Source organism: Sander vitreus, chromosome 21 (genome assembly GCF_031162955.1).
Source record: "Sander vitreus isolate 19-12246 chromosome 21, sanVit1, whole genome shotgun sequence".
Taxonomy (NCBI): domain Eukaryota; kingdom Metazoa; phylum Chordata; class Actinopteri; order Perciformes; family Percidae; genus Sander; species Sander vitreus.
The window spans coordinates 6,998,738-7,021,520 of record NC_135875.1 but is presented as its reverse complement, the minus strand read 5'-3'; the positions used below and the strand labels follow the sequence as shown (position 1 = coordinate 7,021,520).

The 22,783-nt window shown below is 40.9% G+C and overlaps 1 protein-coding gene across 2 annotated transcripts; it reads left to right on the top strand.

Moving 5' to 3' along the window:
- The first annotated feature begins 410 nt into the window (after positions 1-410).
- cdc42ep4b (CDC42 effector protein (Rho GTPase binding) 4b) lies at positions 411-22,429 on the top strand. Of its 2 annotated transcripts, none has more exons than XM_078278885.1 (2): positions 411-598; positions 18,414-22,429. In XM_078278885.1, the coding sequence occupies exon 2, from the start codon at positions 18,603-18,605 to the stop codon at positions 19,605-19,607; it is 1,005 nt and encodes a 334-aa protein (XP_078135011.1). In that variant the 5' UTR covers positions 411-598; positions 18,414-18,602; the 3' UTR covers positions 19,608-22,429. The 2 variants fall into 2 exon arrangements, with proteins under 2 accessions (XP_078135011.1, XP_078135012.1); XM_078278886.1 differs by lacking the exon at positions 411-598 and adding an exon at positions 13,779-13,799.
- The last annotated feature ends 354 nt before the right edge of the window (positions 22,430-22,783 follow it).

Below are 22,783 nucleotides of genomic sequence, written 5' to 3'. Positions count from 1 at the left end.
GTATCGGCTGGCTGGTTGCCTGGCAACTGCAACAGGAGATAGGATAATGTGTTAATATGTGAGCTTTCAGGTGCTGGTAGGCAGATTTTGTGTCATTTGGACAGAGCCAGGTGAGCGGTTTCCCTGTTTCCAATCTTTAAACTAAGCTGAGCTAGCTACAGTAAGGGGTATCGATCTTGTTATCTAGCTATCTTAAAAAAGTGAAAATGCGCATTTTGCAAAAAAGTCTAACTATTACTACTGGCTTGGGAGCCCCACCAAGTTGAAGTTCCGTCCATTGTTATGTGTTGTGGATGAATGGGCTTCTGTCCCTTTAAACCGCAGCAAGAGGTGGTGCTCTCCGGCACATGAGAGGAGGAGGAGGAGGAGGAGGAGGAGGAGGGGCGGGGGCGCTTTGTGCGCCACACACATGCAAACTAAACGGACATTCGAGCTCCAACAAGGGAACTGTCCTGTCGTAACTCTCCTGCTTCTCCTGCCTAGGAAACTAAACTGACTTTGCATTGACAAGGAAGCTTCTCTTTCAGCTTTCCTGAGTTTGCGGAAAGCCCAGTGGAATATAACCTAAACTTCGCCATTGCTCGGACCGTAGAGAAAGGTAACCTTTCTTCATGTTATTGTTTAATGGTTTAGTGACCTAGCTAGCTGCGTTGTATTACACTTATATCGGGTAGTTATGCAAATTACGACTTTTAGTAATCATTCGGCTGTAGTCGGTATGTCTTAATATAATATTCAGATTATTCTGTGGGGTAAATTACGGACGTAGGTTGAAGTAAAGCCAACAGTGTGAAATCTGCATCTCATTTGAATGTGAAACCTGCCTTTGATCAATCAGCGCCTTGCAGTCGCATAGAGCCTGTCCCATCGAGCCTGGCTGTCCCATATGGAGTGACAACAATGAGCCCTCTGGCGTCCTCTGTGTCCTCCATCCGCCTGGTAAAGACTGGAAAGTAAAAAGCAAACCATAACATTATGAAAGTCGCCCCTTGAGTTTATTTTTTTGGGTCAAAAAGTGCTCTACAATATACTTGTTTGTTTCAGAATACGCAGGTATTCTTGGCTTGCTTCATCTGGATCTGCATCTTTTTAATCTGTCACTGGAGAAACTTTGCTACATTTAGGGAAAATAGTTTTTAACCATGCATTCAGTTTAGCTCCTCAAACTTTTTTATGTCATGGGATCTCCTTAAATAGAAGCGTTAGATTCACCCATTTTGCAAGAAATCCTGCTTTGTATAATTGTTTATGAAATTACATAATTATCTGTTTTAGAGGCAAGGCCAACACCACAATAATAACAAATAAGCTGATGAAAGGAGTTTTTATTCCTCCTATTTTTACTATTACTAGAAAACTATTACACAGATCCCCATTAGGAGTCCCCAAGGGTCCACAGACCTCTGAACACACAAATTACAATACTAATAGAATCACTAACAACTTCATTATTGATTTTGTAGATGCCTAAAAGTGGGAACTAGGTTGCTGAGTCTGAAAGGGTCCCAAATAACTATTTCCAGCTACAGGATGTGGTTTAAATTAGAGTTGGCAGATGGACTTAAAACATCAGTATTCTTCACTGAGAGTTACGTAACATTAATACTGTGCTACTCTCTGGGAATCTACTAAGAGTGCAACAAACTGCCTAGCTACTTTCACCTCATCCCTCACTCCCAAATTTGTCCACTTTCCTACATCATTAGTGAGTTGTTCCTGTTTGTGTTTACAGACCTGGCACTTGCCTCTCATGGTCATCAAGCCCAATGAACTGAGTAATTTACTCTAGAATTGCTACCGTGGCTGTATACCTGCCCAGCCTCGTTCATCATGCTCTAATCAAGCCGTATAGTGTGTGCTCAACTTTAACTACACTGACCATAAAGTCTGCAGATCCGTTTTATAACTTTCACTTTAATTATTCCTTGCTCATCGTCAGTAATCAACCCTTCGTTCTTGTTAAACCGCCAGTCTGGACAAAAGCAGGAGGACATATCAACTAATGGGCTTGGCTTTGGTGTCGTCTTTGTACGACTGTTGCCCTCTGACCCCCCTCCTACACTCGCGTACACAAACACGTAACCACACCCTAGCAGCCCTGAGGTCAGTCAGTATTTGTCACTTTGCTTGATGAATCATTTACCCAACACTGTACTGGTAGCTCTGTGATAAAAGAGAAATGAGGAAACTGGAGAGATTTAGGCCAAGGTCAGACTCGGCCTGATCACCATCACGCCAGCAGCACCACTTTTCCAAGTGTCCTCTTGCTTGTCTGTGTCTTTTCCAGTGACTAAAATGTTGCATTATCACACACACTCCAGGCCTTTCAGCTCCTTGTATGACTTCTCCACAGCTGCCAGGCAGATATCGCTCCATCAAGATCTATTGTGTGCGCTGCAGAGTCAGAGGGGAGGGGAGTGTGTGTGTGTCATCTCAGACTGCTTTTCCTGCAATGGAGGCTATTTCAGTTAACTCTGGAGGATACTGCTGCTGCGTAGTGAGGAAACTGGCTACCTGCCCGACTCTGACTGTGCTGAGGTCATTACAGTTTTATACTTGAAAGAGGGAGTGCAGGGGTGGGGGTTGGGTAGAGGCAGTTAGACTCGTTTGCACTCCAGAAAACACTAACTTCAGGCAGTTTCACAAGCAGTTTGTTAAAGTGGAGGGTACCTAATTTCCTTGTGAATCAACACTGAGTAGTTTTATTTGTCTGGATTCAATATTATGTGTAGGTTTAATGTATGGTGTATAAACGTTTTGCTTTTCTTTTATATGAGAAAAGAAATGAAAATTAGTTAAATGGAGTCAGATGTTATAACCTACAGTATATTGCATGTTCTTGTTGCTTCCCATGCCTCAGGAAATGGCTATGTAAATTGGTTGCGGCCTCGGTAATCCACCCGCTTATATCTCATGCTCCATAGGAGGCCAACAGGGAATGATGGGAGAATGTCTTGACATTTGGTCTTCTGCATGGCTCTGTTGCAATAACATGGGCTGCGCAAAAGGTCCTATAGTTCGGGAGAGGGAAATAAAACTTTTAAGAATTATTGTTAGCATTTTTTTAATAGTTTGACAGAAATAATTACTGCGTCTTTATAAACAGCACAAAGATGGACATTTTGCTGAGAGCAAAAGGTCACGTTTAAGTTGTCACTATAAATAGATAAACTCTGAGTCAAATTCAAAATGGCAGCTGTAATATGTAGAAAATATCACTTGTTGAAATATGATTACATTATTGGAAGAGTTTCAGTAATGCACTCCAGACCTCTGAAGCTGTGGAGGCCTCTCAGTTTCTGTGAAGTATTAATCACTTCAGAGGTGACGGATGTGTCATTTTTTCAGCTGTTGATACTGGAAAGCATTGAGGCTTATGTTGAACTCCCCGAGGGGAGTTGTTTTGTCTCAGACAATTACAGGATTCACCCGACCTGCAAAGAAAGCAGCGAGGTCTTTGAACTTTGAAGAGAAATCATGCTGAGGGTTAATCTTTGAAAATACTTTATATGGGAGCAGAATCCAATGTAATGCAAAGTCTTCAGGCGTTTCGCAGAATATAATTGACTTTGAACTTTAATCAAGAGAAACACATTAACCAGATCATTCTCGTAAGACAGAGGTTCCCTGTGAAAAGAATGAGCTTTTTAGTCATAATGTAGTTCTGTGGTTTACAACCTTTGTGGCTTGTGTCCAAACCCTTTGTTTCCAGTTGTATGTCTATAAGATTCATGACCAGGTCAACCAAAGAGTGACTTCTTTTTCTGTTTCATTTGAAAACATTTTTAGAGGTGAAATTATCCAGTAATTCACCAAATTTTTTTTTAAGGAAAACCTAAAAAAACAAATATAAACTGGTCCAGCAGAAATATGTTTTTGCCCTTTAGCTGTCTATCCTGTTAATCCACTTCCGACCCCACAGATTTGTCTTGTGACTCCTTGATAGGGAACTGATTTAGTGTACCAATGCCTTAAAGCGTAACTCTCGCCAAAATGCAACCTAGGGTCTTTTTGTGAATGTACCCGAGTCAAACTTTCATTTAAAAGCATATTTAGGATGGAAGCGTCACTTTTAAGATTGACTGTATTCTCGTTTTCGGTCAAATGGCCTTTTGAATGGGAGTGCTAGGGGCACTGCTATGCTAGCATCAAAATCACTATTTTTAAAATACTAAGAAGGCTCGACACAACATGAAACTTTATCACCAGGGGCTCTACACATGAACTCCAGCATTGAGAACATTGTTTGTGTACACAGAGTTTACTAAAAAAGGTTTTAACAACTCACTATAGCTGTTGGTTTTTCCGGTCGCCGTCCATCTAGCCAGTCAAAAATAGTCGATCTCCGAATGCAACGTAACAGGGAGGAGAGTAAAGATGGAAAGCTCCTAAAGCTTAGTTCCATATAAATGCACGGATAATGTCTTGTTTTGTCGTTAGTGAAACACAATATTGACCTTGTAGTTGAAAAAGGAGCCTCATATAAGAATGACATTTCCTCCTATGGAGTCCATTCATTCGCATTCGACACTTTTTGACTGACAAGATGGCGGATAGCGTAAACAACAACTGCTAACGTGAGTTGTTCAAAACCTTTCTTTTTAGTAAACTCTGTGTACGCAAACAATGTTCTCAATGCTGGAGTTCATGTGTAGAGACCCTGGTGATAAAGTTTCATGTTGTGTCGAGCCTTCTTAGCGTTTTAAAAATAGTGATTTTGATGCTATCATAGCAGTGCCCCTAGCACTCCCATTCAAAAGGCCATTTGACTGAAAAACGAGAATACGGTCAATCTTAAAAGTGGCGTTTCTGTCCTAAATATGCTTTTTAAATGAAAGGTGACTCGGGTACATTCACAAAAAGACTCTAGGTTGCATTTTGGCGAGAGTTACGCTTTAAGTAGATTATTGTTCTCTAGAAAGTCATGTTCTATTTTATTTTGTGTAGATGTATTTCAAATGATATTTTCAAATGTTTATGGAACTACACAATTTGTATGTTAAATAGTTAAAGAGGTCAAAACCGTGCCTCAGGGGTTTTGTGCCACACACCCTGAAAATGCATCAACATTCACTGTTCGGCACAAGGCTATACCCCTGTTACTCAGAGAGAAACCTTAGTGACGCCACGTGCCCTTTACCATCCCATTTAACAACAATATATCACGGCTGTTCCCAAGAAAAGGGGCCACTTTCTCTTTTTCCTTTGCGCAAAACAACCATGCACCAGTCACTCAATCACTCAGATCTTTGCCTGTTTTGGTTACTGTCAGTGTAACGTAACCATTGTAAAGGAAAATAACCAGTTCAACAAGAATTATTACCTGTGTGGCGTACACTCCACATTAAAGTCAGCTCACTCCATTCTTGAAAACACCTTTGACAGTTTGACGCCCCAACTTCTAATTCCATGCTTTAAAATAACATAATTCAAATATTTTCTTTATGTTTATAGCACATCGTCGTCACTCACCTGTAGCACTGAAATGTACTCCAGCACCTGTCATTGTTTGGATGTCTTTGAACTGCATTGTTTAAAGCGCAAAACCAGTTTGGTTAATTATCATGTCTGAGATAAAGGCCAGTGAAGCTAACTAGCCTGCTTGGTGGGTTGTTCCCACATTGCAAAAGTTTCCTCTGAAAAACATCATCATCAGCTGGCACACCTGTCCAACTCACATCCTCAGGAATCCTATGTTATTACAAACATATTTTGGAATATGTGTCATTGCTTTGTTTCGATTTTGACTTGTGGGTGCTAATAACAGTGGCTCTGATTAAAGGAAATTATAACCTGGATCTTATTTATCCATTTGTGCACATTTCTTTGTTGGTCCTAATGATGTAGCCTCCTCGTCACCTCCATTGTAGAGATTTAGGTAACCCAAAAACTTTGAATGGTTCAGAAGGATCACAAGCCTCCTACAGCTTTTTAAAGAGTCTACTACTTTCGGTGTATAGTTTAGTCATTCCGAGAAAAGTGTTTCTGTTAAATGAAGTTTTTTTTTTTTTGGAAAGCTGTAGGAATCTTGAACTCTTTGCCCTGATTGAAGTTGTTATTAACAGAGTAGTTCTTAAAGACCCCATCTAATAAAATGTTATCTTTACCAATAGTCATAATGGACAAAAATATAACCCAGGTTGACAAATAACATCGTTTTCCTTTAACATGACAAGGTGCTATCTTTTAAAACCTTGAAACTGAGCATGAACCTCATGAGCAGCATACATTGTCATCTCCCCATGCCATTCAATTCATTAGAAAATATTTGGTTGCACATACTGGTTAAAATTGACAATAACCCAGCAGTTGATTATAACAGGTTTATCCGCTGAATTGTGTCTGATAAGAAACTCAGTTGACCTGCCTTTCGTTGTACATTTCTTTTAAAATCCAACATTCAACTGCAGTTACTACTCCATCAGCTCTGTCGTCTGTAGCAGCACTAATTCTTGCTTCTATGAATACTCAGTTAAACATTAACCACGTATGATTGCATTAGCTTTCCCGCCTCTGCCGGCACAATATTGCTTTTAGCAGCAGGGCCATGGTTGATGCAATATATTGTCTTGACTATGACTGGCCGGTCATATATTGAAAACACACATGACTGTGCAACTGGCCATTGTGGTCCAGGCTTTAGTCTGTTTACAGTCCAGTGAGCCCTCATTGTTCTCAGCTCTGTATGGAAATAGAAACAGGTGGTTTCTCTCTCAGGCGTACTGAAAAGACAAAGGATGGCTGTTGGCGTAACTGCGGTCACTGGCTGACAAATTCATGCTGGGAAACTAATTCAGGAAATGGGAAAGTTTTACGTGAACTATTGCCGGCTGTTGTCATGGTTGTCTGTCTGATGATTCTGTGAGAATTGCTGGTCTCCTTATTAATAAAGACTCATAACATCTTCCTGCCAGGACATTTTGGGTCAGCAGTCCAGTGCTGTGAATGGACTGTGGTAGAAGGTTACAATACCTGGATAGATAAGCGCCAAAGGCCTTTTGTCTCTTTGTATTAAATCATTTGTGAATCACCGTCAATAGTGGGTGTCATTCATTTGGGTCACCTTTCCTTTTATCGGTACATGCGTGTGGTTTGGGTGTGCCAAAAGGGTTTGGTTCTCGTCTTCCTCTGTACTACTGCTTTGTTTTTTGTTTTCTTTCTCCCCTATTGTACTTTGTGTGACATAGCTGGTTCCTCAGTTACAGAGACATGTTGTCTGCTATTTGGGTATCAACAGGGTGTGTGTGTTGGTTTGTTTTTGATTTCAGTTCGAGCGGGGTCCTTTGATGGACTTTAAACTTAGTGTTCAACACACACACACACGCAGTTCCTATGCATGTAAACACAGCCACAACAGGCCATCTGTATGTGCTTCACTAATGAAAACTGTATGCTTGCAGACACATGTTTCTAGGAAAACCAAGTTGTTGCTTGATTGCCAAATCAAAGTAGCATGCCAGATGTGCCAGATGTGAAAGCTATCTTTAAGAAAACCAAATAAAAGAAAAAGATGGATTGCGGTAAGATGACACCAACGATATCTTAAAGACTTTCCTGACATGTTCACGTGGTGATTTCCAACAGCTCTCAGAATTTGGCCCTATTATCATCTGGCCAACAGATCTGCAGGTTTCAAAGCAGCCATGTTATGTGATGTTAAGTTGTGGTTATTCACGTGAATTCAATTTCTTACATTTAACAACCTGAAAACAGAGAATGTTTGATATTTTTTTCTTTTTTTCAACCATGTACTTGATTATCAAAATGATTAATTGACTAATTGTGTCATTACTCTTACAGCTTATTTGGCTTCAATGACATGAATTTAGCTGCCGTGCACATATTTAGTCCATATTAGATTATAGCATGCACACAGATCAAATCTGTCTCAGTGAGCCGAGCTGCTGAAATGTAATCAGTCCTTGTGTGCTTAGCTGGACACTCCCGGAGAGAGAGAGAGAGAAAGGAGAGAAACAGAGACACACACACACACACACACACACACACACACACACACACACACACACACACACACACAGAGGAAGTATGGCCTCCTCACACTCAGCACTAACCAAATCACAGTGGATGGAGGTAAATCAAGCAAGGGTGCTATTAGGTTAACAACGTGTACAATAGCATGAGTTCCAGTCTCTGTCCCGTTCTGGGGTTTTTCAGCTTGTCAACTGCTGTTGTGAATTGCTATTATCAGGTTGAAGTGGCCATGTTTGTGGGCCCGCGTGTTCTCTTTTGTCAGCAAGTGTTTTGTTGTTTGCCATTGGTGTCATTAAAGTTAACACGATGGGGGTTTATTAACTCATGTTGTCAGTCAGGGCTTGGTGCCTGAGGCCATTATAACTGGTTTGTGTGTTTGACTTCAGTAGGGGGGGGCTGCATATAAAAACTTGTCTTGTCACTTATCTTCCAGTCACACTAAGAAGCCTCCTGCTGATTTCACCAAAGTTTGTGTGTGTGTGTGTGTGTGTGTGTGTGTGTGGTTGTATGTGTGTGTGTGTGTGTGTGTGTGGTTGTATGTGTTCTGTTTTTGTAGAGTCTGAAGAATGTCAAACTGGCATCGACTTATCTTTTTGGTGATTTGGCATATCTTATTTCCCAACGGTCTCATTCTGAGCAATTTGCCTTTGACCGTCCTTTGGAAAAATAGCAGCCAATATTGCCAGTAAACTATTTGAACTTATTAACTATAGTGCAAGCCAAATGTGACTTCAACATCCCTGCTGTAACAGCGCATTTTGTTTTCCCCCTCTGTCTTTTTAGCACAATCCTCTTTAGAAATTCTGCTTTGTTTTGTCGTCCAGCATTTTGGGCGGTTAATTCAACCACTTGGCTAAGATCCTGTACTCTGGTACCAGGCATGAATGCTGTCTATTTGTCAGAGACTGATGGGGCAGATTTTAGGGATTAATTAGACATGTACTTTCACATGCACACACTCACACACACAGTACGTACAATCCCTCCACTGTAGGCATAATGAGGTTTTGGGTACATTTCATTCGGGACACGGAGAAAGAACGTCTGTCACTGTGCTGGCATGACTGAGTGAATCCAATAGTGACACCCTCCCCCGCCCCTTTGAGAGTGTGTTTCTCTTCAGTGCCTCCATCTGTGCCTTTCCTTTTTTTTTTATCCCTGCAGTATTGTTGCTTTACATGGTTAAGGTTGTGGTCCTCCACAGTTTTATTCAGGATATTATTCATACATGGAGAGGAGTGGCATTTTTTCCCAAAACAAACTCTCAGTTGATTTTGTTTCGGGCAATGGCTTATTATATAATCAAGAAACATTTTCATATCGGTTTGGTTTTTAGCCAAGGTTCTTCTTCTTTTTCCTCTCTGGCTGGAGCACAGCATGGCAGCCCACCCAGTATCTGACCAAACACTTTGTCCAACTGTGCAAGAGTAACAGCTTGATAAAAGGCCAGCTTGACTGGAAACGGAGAGAAATCATTTGGAAGCCTGTCCTCTGCTTCTGAATATGAGGATTTGAAAAGATTAAAAAAAGATCGCCCTAGTCACGTGATGAGTGTGTTACCGGGTGTGCCAGGGTCATACCAGGAGCTTGTGCAACACACCATAAGCGATAGAAGATGGATTTTGGAGTCAGACAGAATAGGGCTGGCTGGTGAGCAAGCAGGAGGTCGGTTTGTTTGTGTTCTTTTGGGTGGACGGAGGTGTAGAGTTTGCTGTCCTGATCTCCTGTCACACAGAGCAGAGGACCGGCTCAGGCATGCTGGTTTTATTTGCTCACGTCAAACACGCTGCCCTTAATCCTCCCGTGGTTTTGTTTCTGCCGGTGCAGCATTGGGGCCCTGGAGGCTGACGCGCTACAGTTTACAAACACACAGAGGGCATTTAGGCCTGGTACTTGGGCAACTGTCTGGCTGATATAGGTACATTTCCCTTGGCCAGCTGTTTGAACTTGTCTCCCAAAGCTTTTTTTTTTATTTATTTTTTATACATGAACAAGATTAGTGTTCACTATCTTGCAAATAAGTCTTTTTTTGTCTTCTGCAAAAAAAAAAGAAAAAAAAAGTCATCAGTCATCATTTCAGGGTGATCAGAACACTTCAACATCTGACCTCAAGTCCAACATGTTTCTGAAAGCAGGTTCAGTGAAAACTCTGAGTTTGTTATCCCTGAAATGAGGGAACCTCAGAAAGGGAGGTTAATCAAACCTGAGAGAGAGGGGTAACTCCAGCCCGTTTCAGAAAGAGAGGTAACTTAACCTCAGAGTCAGTTACTATGGTAACTGAGTCTGTGAACCTAACCTGGTCGGGAGCAGGTTTTCTTCAAGAAACCTCCAGTTTCTCTGTCTCCTCCCTCTGACACAGCACTCTTTCATTTCCTCATTCATTCAGTCTGTATCAGGCGCATTTTAGCGCAGTTTGTTATCTGCATTTAATAAAAAAATCAGGGTTGGTTTATTAACTGTGTTAGGCAGACTATAAAACTTTTTTTTTTTTTTTTCTCAAAACATGGCATTTCCTTTTGTTGACGATCCCATTGATGAAGAAGCTGTTTTACTGCGGGGAGTTAAACACATGTCGGGAGATGATATTGACTATAGATGCATTTTCATTTCTAGATACTAGCCTACCTATTTGAGCGGTATTGTGTTTCTTCCCAGTCTATCAGTTATGTAGCCTACATAACCTTATCCGTCCTCATATCACTAACGTCACCCATCGTGGACATGCTCTTACATCCCAGCAGAATATTTGTGTCACATTAAGTTTTTTTTCCAAACGGCAGTTTTCTTTACAACATTGGTGATGCCGTCAGAAGAGAGTGACTCGCTCTGAAACGTGTTTTAAACGTTTTTGTAGTGTTCCCTGGACACAAACCAGTAAGAGCCATTAAAAAGGAGTCCCACAGTATTGCAGGTGAATGATGTAAACCCTTTGAAATAAAAGATTATGAATTATAATTCTGTTAATGATGGTGCTGCAGCCTCAGAATGGGATTAGTAGGTCTATTTTTTCGCCCGCAGGATTGCACCGAAATGAAATCCATTATAGGTTTAATACCATTTCACCAGTATTATTATACTTGCCTGTCACGATAACAAATTTTGCTGGACGATAAATTGTCCCAGAAATGATTGCGATAAACGATAATATTGTCATTCTGAGACCATCTTCATCTAATATAATGATAATGGCATAATAATGCATGTACACCTTTTCAAAGATCATTGAACTTTTATTTCTAAAGAATATTTAACACTGGAACTGGAAGACATTTTAAATATCTACAATATGTCTTTGATCTCTTTTAGTATGTCGTCTTTCACGCTGTTGTAGTTGTGGAATTGCCGTTTGTGATTCAATTCGTACTGGCTGTCAAATGTTTGCAGCATTCGTCGAGTGTTTGTGCGATAGACTACAGACTCTGTACTACATTTAACAATTATTTATTAAACCCTAAATATTAAATTTAAATAATATATAATTAATACATTATATCTATATCTATGTGGCTATCTGCCACATGGAGAGTAAATGTTTGTATCAAAATAGTTCTGTTTTTCTGTCTTCATTTTGGCGAAGGTGCAGCTACTTTCTTCTGCTCCTCTGCTGTCTGCAGGTCGGAGCTTCGCGGGGAGGGGCCGACACCCACACACACACACATACACACCCACACACACCCACACACACACACACATACACATACACAAACACTGGCGCACACCAGACGCCAGCCACCACGTCACTTCTGTTTACTGATAGCTATCGTTTACTTCAGGCTAATTAATTAGCTAGTAAGTGGCGATTTCTGGCAGCCAGCCTTCCAAAGAAAGCACAATGAAATTAAATAACCGATCATTAACCGTTGACCGACAAGCAGGTAACGGAGTCTCAGTTCACCGTCTGGGAGCCTCTGACACACTTTCCGCACTCCGTATCCGCGGACAGCTGTAGGCTTGTACCGGTTAATGTTCTGTGCATTGTCGGACACATGCAGCCACTTTCCTGAAACTTGCGAGACTGACAAGTCCACAGCGGCGTGTATGTCCGAGCCTGTCTCCACCTGCAGGTTGTCAACTGTGTGCTTTGGAATGAAAGGGAGAAAACAGGACGCTGAGTAACACGGCGGATATCGCTCATATACTTTTTGACGGCGCCTTAACTGCAAAGTGCTGCGGGAAACCCTGCTCCAACTCTCAACTAGCGTTTTCTCTGTCTGTCTGTCTCTCTCTGACAGGAATCCCGCCTCCCCCCACACAAAGACCATGCGACTGACAAGAGGGTTCACTTCTCGTTACGCTAAGGAACCGAGAGTGGTCATCTAGTCTCTTAGAGAGAGAGAGAGAGAGAGAGAGAGAGAGAGAGAGAGAGAGATTGATTATCGCGGCCGGAAAAATGATCAATAGATTTATTGACTATCGCGACAGGCCTAATTATACTTACGATTAAATATGATATTAATACACTATATTGGAACTTCCGCATTTACTCTAGCAGCAATTTTCTCTCTCTTTTGCAGCAGCCGCTGTGTTGCTTTTTTAAACGAAATACATGTTCAAACTCGCTGTGTGTGCGCATGAGTATTTCCGACGACCAGTTTGTTTGTGGTTGTTACCATGGTGAATCGTAGTATCATGGCTCCATTCATGCTGCCTTTTTATAATGGTGGTGCACACGCTTAACTCTGAGTCAACCTACTTAATTGAACCAACTCAAATCAGCTGTTCTGGAACCAAAAACTCAGTTTCCCATCTCAGGGGAAATCAACTCAGAGTTCAGGGTTGGACTCAGAGTTACTACCTCCTTCCTGAAATGGGCCCCAGGTTACTTTAAAGCTATAGTACGTAGTTTCTACCATCCCCATGAGGAATTCTAAGTGATGACAACAAAACTGTCGGTGCGTCCACATGATACAAGCCTTCCGTGACCCCCCCCCCCAACGTGAAAGTCTAACTTTACTTTTAATGATATTAAACAAAGAGAAATGTTCTGCCCTCGTCTTAAAATGGCCATGAATCGATACTAGAGTAGCTACTTCCTTGTTTACTGCTGCAATGAAACAGGTTCTCTGAGTGAAGAGACTATCTCTCCACCGTATATGAAATATAGGTGCAGGACGGCACCTCAGGAGTTTTCATTTTATTCAAATAACGTTTTGTTTGCATTCAAGCTTTCTCACCAGAACCATTCCTAGAATCCTTAAAGTCTAATAAGCATGTTTTAATGCATTTCTGCCACATAAAGCATAAAGGCTTTTTTGTTATAAATTTGAGGAAAAAAAAATCATAACTCAAGACATTGTCTCGAGCTTTCAATCACAACTTGCATCTTCCTCAGCGGTATTTCATAAAGCATTCTATAAATAATTGATAAATGATGATATACTCCGGTGAGGAGGACTGTGAGTTGTGGTTAGGTGCTGGAAGAAGCTAGTAAGTGGATTTAGGATTTCCAAGGTCAGTTTATTTTATGCAAATTTCTAATTTCATGTTTTTTTTCCCCTCCTCTTTAACTATTAAAGAACCAGTTATGCAAACACTAAAAGTACTCAACATGCACTATTTTTTATTAACTTCAATTATGAATTAACTAGCAACACAAAACAAGTCACATTGACTCTTATGGGACATTAGAACCAAATGGACATTAGTTAAAAGTATTCAGTTTTTCCAGCTATGTGTTTAGAGTATTTTTCATCTGAATTTGTCTCTGGTCAGGTCAGGTCAGTACAGGAGGAGGAAAAACCTTTACTGTGAATGGCTCCTGTTTCTTCTCAGAAATTCCATACTGTGGGAGTGTTGAATTACATTACGTAAGTACAGAGCGCTCCAGGTGTGTTTAACATGCGTTGGATCCGTTTACTGTGGGATCATACTTCATATAGATAGAGTTACACCTGTGTGAAATGGGCTGTGAAATGGTGGTATGTCCTTGCACCTTCTCTTTCTTAACATTCACATTCTTTTGTCTGTGTCTGTTCAAGATATTTTTTGCCATTTATCATATATACCACTCATGTGTATACCACTGATGCTACTGATGGACAGGCTTTGTTCATGTTGTCATTTCACTGACACTGTCAGCCTCCTCCCCCCCCCCCCTTGGGAATCCAATGTTTGGGCTGGAGGTTATAGACCTCACAAAGTAGCTGCAAATGAAGTTTTCCGACCTTCTTTGTCAGAGTTAAGAACTTGCCATTCTTATGCAGCTCCATTGATTAATTGATTAGCAATGTCATAGATAGTGTTGGCTGGCTTGCATATTAATTTGCATATCAATGTTGCTGACAATAGGACTGAACAATGGAGCAGATTCAGGGTCCAAGCAGAGGTTTACTTACTGCTCAGATACGGCCTATATGCAAAAAATGTATAACTGATGACTTAAAGCTAGACTAAGCTGGAGTTTTTTTTGTAGAAATGCAGTATTTTAAATCAAATAGTGAACACTAAAGTTTTTGCGAGAAGCTTTAGTGTTTCACTAACGAATGAAATGCCTGAATTGGAAATGGAAACATCCCTGCATGTTGTACAACTTACTGACTTCATCTGAATTGATTATTTTGGTATTGGTAACATTTTTGGGTAACCCTGTACATAGGCTCACCTTTTTTTACTATATGCTTTCCCAGTAGGAAAAATATCTTAATTAAATTCCCCTTTTTACATTCGATAAATATCAAAGTAAATTGCCAGACAATAGTTGGGGTCCCATGGAGGCTTCCACCTTGTGAATAAATGATTGACTCTCTTTCTAAAAATATAAACGCAGTCAGAAATAAAACCAGAAACTGTTGCAGTCAGTGTGTCTGTTGCTTTAACTTGACAGTTGAGCTGTGATTAGATAAGCAGCCAAAGCCTCTTTTCCCTGTTCATCGGGTGGAAGGAGAGAAAGTGGCACGGGATAGCTGAGGACTGTATGGCGCCTGTGATCCACGGGATTACAAGAGTGAGACTGAACGCTGATGAGCATGGTGGTTGTTATGATGTCATTCTGCACGCATCAGAGTCTGCCAGCGACATAAGATGCCCTTAATCATTCATGGCCCTGTCACCACTTGTCTCAGTTTGAGCTGGGGAGTCATGTGGCACTTTGAGTGCTCGGTTTCATAACGGCTTCGTCACTGACTGGCACGGTGGCTGAGGCAATAATTTTCAACTAAAACAAACAAGATAATACTTATTACGTCCTTAGGCATATTTAGTGCTCTAACACTAGCATGTTCAGCTGCATGTGTGTGTTTTTGTGTGGATATTAATTGCTATGTCCTAGTAATATAGACCTAGTAATAACTTTGTCTGTTTAGCTCCATGAGCCTGTAAAAAGAGAGCTGAAATGGAATTTTCCCCCCAGCTAAACTGAGACCATGCGTGGTATGGGCCATACAGGCCAGACTGGAATCCCTGGTCAACAAGTTGACTCTGTTTTCTCTGTCTAGGCACTGAAGCGAAATAACTTTTTCACTTTCATTTATTTTTGAACAAGTCATATATTATTCTCTCTGTTCACAAAATCAAAAAGACTTCAGCAACAAATAATTGAGAACATTAATTCCAATTTTTCCACTTCACCGGCCTCAAAAAAGTACTAAATAGAGGATACATTAAAGTAAAATGGTGAAATAGTCCACTCAGTCCAAAAGGTTGAGATAATAGATTGTCACATGAAGATTGGAAACCATACAAACAAAAATAATATTCCACTCTCCGTGAAAGTACCCTCTACAATTGCGTAAATTGTCCAAATATGAAAGAAAAATAGCCCAAAAATTTTATTTCTTTCTAGTGGTAAGAATCTCAACAACTAGGCTCAAATATCAATGAATAATCTAAACATTGGAGGAGATTTTCCTTCCAAGATAACAGAATGGATTTGATTAGTATTTAGCATTTTGTATTATCTAGACAATAAAAACAGGTATGGTATTTACAATGGACTAAAGTAAAATGCCTACCATTGACTTGGAGAAAGTATTGATTGACTTTCCAAAACAACAGAAAAAAGATGCATATAAATGTTTGCTCTCTATTTGAAAGAACAGTTAAAGTTATATGCAGAACATTAAAGCACTTTTTTAGACTTTGAAAATGGTCTCTGGACAGTTATTTTGAAACCGTAGATTGCACATAACTGCCATTCTTCATGATTCATCTTTTAAAAAGTACTGAGACTAGAACTAAATATGACAGGACTACCTGCAGGCAGTAATTCATCTTTTGTCATGCCCACAATAATACGGGGGGGGGGGGGGGTTTCAACTATTCCTCATTAAACACCAAGGGGCCCCAATAGACATTAAATGGGCCATTTCCTAGAATGAATTAAGGTGTGGGGTTTGCACCTTTTGATATTTGAGCACCCACTGACCTATGTTATGCTGAGTTTGAATGTCTTGGAGTGACAAGGCACATCAAAGGCATTCTCCTTCAGCTATAGCGCTGGGGTGATTGTCTTATTGCCCTGCATGTGGCCACCAGGAAGGGCTAATCCATCCATCTGAATGAGCTGATCGCTCCATGTAAGGGACACAATCTCTCTTGCTGTCTCCGGCAGGATAAGAGACAGGAAGCTTGCTTGGTAGCCAGTGCTCTGCTGTTGTTGCCATAGAGAAATACAAAAGTACGGGCAGCGGGGAGGAACATATTAGTTGATGAGTTGTCTTGAGTGGTCAGTCACACATTTAGCAGCCTTTTGTGCAGCAGATACTAATTGGCTACTGCACAAGGCATGCGTATTAAAGGGTTTAGCTAATAATAGATAATACAGCATTATTCTAACCACTAAGAGTTCGCTCAGAAGGACTTTGTGGGCATATTTGTTTGCTCTACAATATAATCCTTATAAAAATTGGAATCTAGTTGCTGTTTAAAAAGCTTTCGTAACAGTAAGCCAATTGCGAACCTGAACTCAAATGTCTTTTACAGTAGAATGAAAATACACTTTTCGAGTACTATTGTTAATGCATTTGCTCTTTGTTAGGCCTTCTTTTGTGCCTAATCTTCTTTGTTGTGGGGACCGTGCATCTCTGCCATTAACAACATCTAAACTACAGAAGAAATCTTGAATGAAGTTGTTGAATTTAGAGGATAAAACCTTTGGCAGTGGGTAGAGTTCAGTTCTCTTTGGGGATGATCTCTCTTTTCAAAGAGGGCAAGAGCAAACAAAAAAAAACAGCGCTAGCTTTTATCACCCTCTTTACCCCCTCTGTTCCCTCCAGTGTTACAGTTGCCTTTCCAGTTGAATGGGTTCTTGTCAGAGATGCAAATGTTTTCATGGGTGACGTTCCTTTGGAATATTGTTGAGTGAAGCCCCCATTCATTCACTGTGGGGATACGCATACAGGCCTAGAGCGTGGGCTTGAACTCCAGTTTGAAAACACTGATAATGATGGGATTGCTGTCTGGCTAAAACAATTGAAACCCTTGTTAATGTCAGTAACACATGGAGCTAGTGGACTGTAGCTAGCACACAAGTGGGTGTTTAAACCTCTTCACCACTCTATTCTGTTTTAAGATCATGTTTCAAGGCTTGAGTCACTGGTGACTTGACGATAGTTTGGTCTATGAAATTAGCCATATTATCTGCTTATTGAGTCAAAGATAATCAGTGCAAACACACGATGAAGCGGGCTGCGTTAAATCAAGAGCACCATGCTTTCCTTACATAAAAAAAAAAAACATTAATCTATGACTTGGCAATCACAAAGTCAAGCGTATATAAAATGAAGCAGGTGCTTAAATGTCACCTTCAAGGCTAAAGAGACAAAGGCTGAAACTGGGAGAAAAACACACAGAGCTAGCCTAGTGATGGAAACATTTTATTTCTTGATGATAGGAAGGTTAGAACAAAATGTATCAGATCTGGACTTTCTGAGCTGTGCTGTAAGTCGATCCATGCTGAGGAAACTTTTTTTTTCATTCCTTTATTCCTGCCAGCTTGAACTGCTCTGGCTCCCAGTATCCTGTGTCTTGCTGGTTATGTAACAGTCAGGGGCCTCAATGGGAACTAAAGCACAACAAAAAAGCGGACACTGCAGCCACTTGAAAAACTGAATGTGACAGCAGCCTGTTAGAGCTAAAAAATGTTTTACTGGGGCTATTATAAGTAGGTAACACAACTGAACTTTGTACCAGAGAGCTTTTTTTACTCACCATTACATAATACCCTCACAGACTGCATATAAAAGTTTTTTGTTAGTGTGGCACCACTAAGGTGATGCTTCATTTTAAAGCTCTGTCCTGATCTGCATTAAGTATGGAAACTTTTGTTGCGAAATGAATAGCCTAGGCATAGCTCTTTAGAGAAGCAAAGTGGTATGTTACATGTTCAGCAGAATAAAATGCTGTTATTAATTGCATGTTTCCACATTGCCTGCCAAGGACAAACACACTGATGTGGTTTTAATGCTCTCTATTCTTCTTCATAGGCTGATCCAACGGTAAGATGAAACCTGAGCTGGAGGACCAGAATGGCTGCCCACATTAAACACCTGGAATTATACTTTCTTTGACAACATCTCATACAATTGCCAAGTCATTCTGGAAGGAACTCTCCTGAACTCCTACAGAACCTAGTTTTATTTCTCTCAGTGGATTACAAGTAACAGACTGCCATCATGCCTATTCTCAAGCAGCTGGTGAACAACTCCAACCAGTCGAAGCGGCGGTCTCGGGCTGACCTGACCGCAGAGATGATCAGCGCTCCATTGGGGGACTTCCGCCACACAATGCACGTTGGCAGGGGAGGGGATGCCTTCGGGGACACTTCATTTCTTAGCACTCGATCAGGGGAACCACCCAGGGAGCCGGAGACAAAGCAGAGCTCCCCCGGCCCCAAACCAGGGCTGTTGTCCCGCACCTTCAGAAGCAGCAAGCGCTCTCAGTCAGTAAACCGGGGGGACAAGTATGACTACAATATGATGGCGCCTTCTGGTGGCTCATCCACCTATGTGAAAAACGCCATATCCCTGCCTTACCTAAACGATGAGGACATTAACAGAGGCAACCAACTGCCGAAGAGCGTGTCCTCAAGCCCGATGAAGAGGCTGTCGGAGATTGAAAGCAAGCCGGTAAATGGAGCGACAGCGATGGCGACATTAGATGCAGAGTTCGAAGAGCGTAATTTCGGAGAACTTGCAGATTTGCCTCCATCCATGCCTAAGGGAGGTGGAATGAAGCACGCAGAGTCTATGATGTCCTTTCACATTGACTTGGGGCCCTCCATGCTCGGGGATATCCTGAGCGTGATGGAAAAGAAGGGCTGGGAGGAGGACGACCTCGGCTACGAAGAGGGCAAGGGTAGCGAGGGCCGCGCGTCACCCTCCCTCATTCCCCACATAGATGATGATGAAGTGGAGGTGCAGGCCCCTGCAAGGCCACCTCGCAGCATGTACCAGCAAAAGCCCATGGTGGATCCCTACACCCCGGAGCTACACACCAGGAACAACCACCATGACCTGGATAGCTGCTCTGTCTCCAGCTCCGGCTCAGTCACTGAGGAGAAACCTCGGTACCACGTCCACGACGGCGACACGGACAGTGCAAAGTACAGTTCACCACGTGGGGAGGAAGACAGAGATTTCACCTTCATGGATGATGACGATGATGAGATTCGAGTGTAGACTATACTGGTATCAACGCCATGAACAGTCCTGAAGGACACTAATGAAGAAGACCAAGCTGGAAAAGGAAGGGGAAGGATTAGAGGCAGGGCCACATCTGCTTTAAACTTCTTGTAGATCAATCTAATCTCTGTACACTGTTCAACATCATAAATAAAACCAATTAAGCCTTATTCACTGTGCTGTAGCAAGGCGATATGAGCTAAGTGCATGCCAGAGTGTTTACAGACTGGCTCACAGACTGCTTCGTTGATCGTGCGGTAATTTGCAACATCAAACTCTGAACTCATTATTATTATTATTATTGGGGAGTTTTCCATTTTTAAATAAGAAGCTACAAATCTGCAAGCCTAAGATACTCGTTTTTAAAAAGGATGACCATAAGGTTTGAGAACTGTACCCCAAGCTGTCAATTGCATGCATATCACATTTGTTGTGTGATGTGGAGAAGGATATGCAAGATCACAAATCAGAGTTGGATGTGTACTACGGATTCTGAACAAGGAAGAGGGAAAGGACAAGAAGTGAAACTCAGATAGCTTTGTAGCTAGCTTTGTGAGAGTGACCATGGACCTTACTTTGCCAATGACAGTATCTTGGCATAGACACTAAATAGATAAAGTAGTTATTGCTTTTGTCCACATCTTACTTTAAGGGGTGATTTCTGTTATGTTCTACTTTATTTTGGGAAGTTGGTCTATAGTATCTTGTTGTATTTAAGTTTCCTAGTTTATCATTTTGCCGCTGTCTCTCTTTGGCAAGTTCTTAATTCTTTAAATCCACAGAAAGCTGTGGTATTTACTCATTAGTTTTCATAAGGGATGGATCGTACTTAATGTACACTGCTAGGTCTTAAGTTTAGATTTGGGGGCTTTCTCATATGTTGGATTTCTTAAAATAAAAATGTCTTAATGGTACTACAAAGTGAGCTGGCTTCTTACCATTGAAGTTGGCTGCATGGCACTTAATTATTGGACTCAAGCAGACTACTATTCCTGTCATGGTAAGGCTGTATTAGTAACAATGACTTCGATTTACACGGAAATCACCCGCTGCTAGTAGTGAATTTGCACACAAAAAAATGAATTGTCAAAAAAGAAGGCCTTTTGTATGTGTTCTGTGTCCTGTACTTTTTCAAACAACAGGACAGAAGTGGTGATTGTGGCTAATTATGTATATTTCTATTTTCTCATTCTACATCATTACTGAGGTTGGTAGGATTAGTAGGTCAGCAGAGAGGCATAACAAGTTTTAAAGGGAGTTAATTAAGTAGAAAAATGGTTATATCAAAATGAATAGTTATGGCTCTATCCAAAACACATGCCCCCTCTCTAGAATGTGTTCAAGCTTGTCTCTAAGGGCAGAGAAAGGATGTAAAAACATGTACAAAGTGTTATTAGAGCACAGCTACTTAATAGATGGGCGTCAGGTATGTCTCGGGGCAGTGAGAGTGGCAGATATTTCCTGAACTGACCCCACAAGTGATACTATTCACCTCCTCTACACAACCCAAATCACACAGTAGTAACAGATGATTAGATCAACCCTGTCTACTCATTACATTTGCTGGATTATTGGCCCCCAACCAGCTGGAACTGCTCCAGAAACAGCACGGTCAGGAACAGACAGGTTTTTCTCTTTCTTATGTTTTTGGGGTTTTTACAATGCAAGCTCACTCTGTAGGCTCCTCCAGGTTAGTTTCAGTTCTAAATAAGGCAGAAAGAGGTGTACTCTCTAGTCCGGTATGCATGATTAATGTCTGCCCTTTGTATTATTATTTTGAGTTAGAAAACTAATTGCCAGGTTTGACAAACGAGAGCTTTGAATTTACTGTTGTGGCGTTGATGCAGGGGTGTCTACGTAGAATCAGGATGCTGTGCCATTCTGCCTCGGGTTATTGTAATGTTTTTGGAAACATGTCTGCATGAACAGGTTGCACAATTTCTGAAATTGAAAAAGCGATCTGGAGCAAATTGCCAAGTATGTTCTAACCATTTTTATTGGCTAACATTAGCAGGGTGTTTGATTTTGTTTCTTTTTTACTTATGTTTAGATATGCAGTATGATTTGAGTCAGAGCTCTTTCATATTATTTGTAAATGGGCCAAATTTTAAGATGTCTTTTACTTCTATTGATCCATTGTAAAACGTGGTTTGTAGATTGTTTGGGCAGCTGCAATCCTTAATGTTCATCACCAAGAAATGGACACTTTAAAAAACAAAAACACTCCTTATCTGCCATTTTAATCAAGTAATGTAAATATAATTTGTGCCATCTGTAATTACAGTAAACAATCTTTGTTATCATCAGCAGTGTGACTATGTGGTAGTGGTGTGAGAACCAGAAGAATGTTAGTGGCTTTAACACTAAATAGCACATTGTATTTGCCAGTAAATTTGGAAGAGGTAAATAGAGAATCATGGGAAAGTATACTAAATTACGCTGAAATACTTTCTTGTAATTGTCTTAACCTTCTGGCATTTGTCGTATTTCTCGGTAGGAAACTCCTAAGTAGGCCAGAATAAACCATTTAAAGGAATTTGCAAATACGTTTTGCCCCAAGTCTGCTTAAAAGTTTTTCGGTGCCCTGACAGCTGTGGTTTGCTGAGTGGCACTGCGAAAAACAACTGGCTCAAAGTTCTGTTGAATGTTTTTTTTTTTTCTATTCAGTGGCTGTAGTGTTATGCCAATTATGTACTTGTTTTCCTTTACTACTCCTTATTCTGGTTTTACAGTATATTAATATATTTACCTTCCTCACTTTCCTTTCTTTGAAATAACAGCTATATTTTTCAATAAAAGAGAAAGCTGGTAATCTGTAACTATGGCTCAGCTGTTTTTGTTTCATCTCCATAAGTCTGTCACCGCAGGAGGCTGCCTCATTTTCTAACTCTTATGCAAGTTTATTAACATTCTGCTTCCAAAACAGGCAGAACACTCATTGAAATCTGACCTTCAAGTATTTTTTACAGAGGGAGCTGCGTAAAGAGTTCCAGCCACACCCACAGTCTTACAAACACTGGCTTGGGAGTGGATTATTCTAGATAAATAACCCTGAAATGAAAGATAAAACCTTGTTTATAAAATTCCACTTTACGGGCAAGACGGGCAAGCTAATAAGCTCCAGCCTGACATTGATTTTAACGGGCTTTAGAGCTTGCTTGATAAAACTAAGA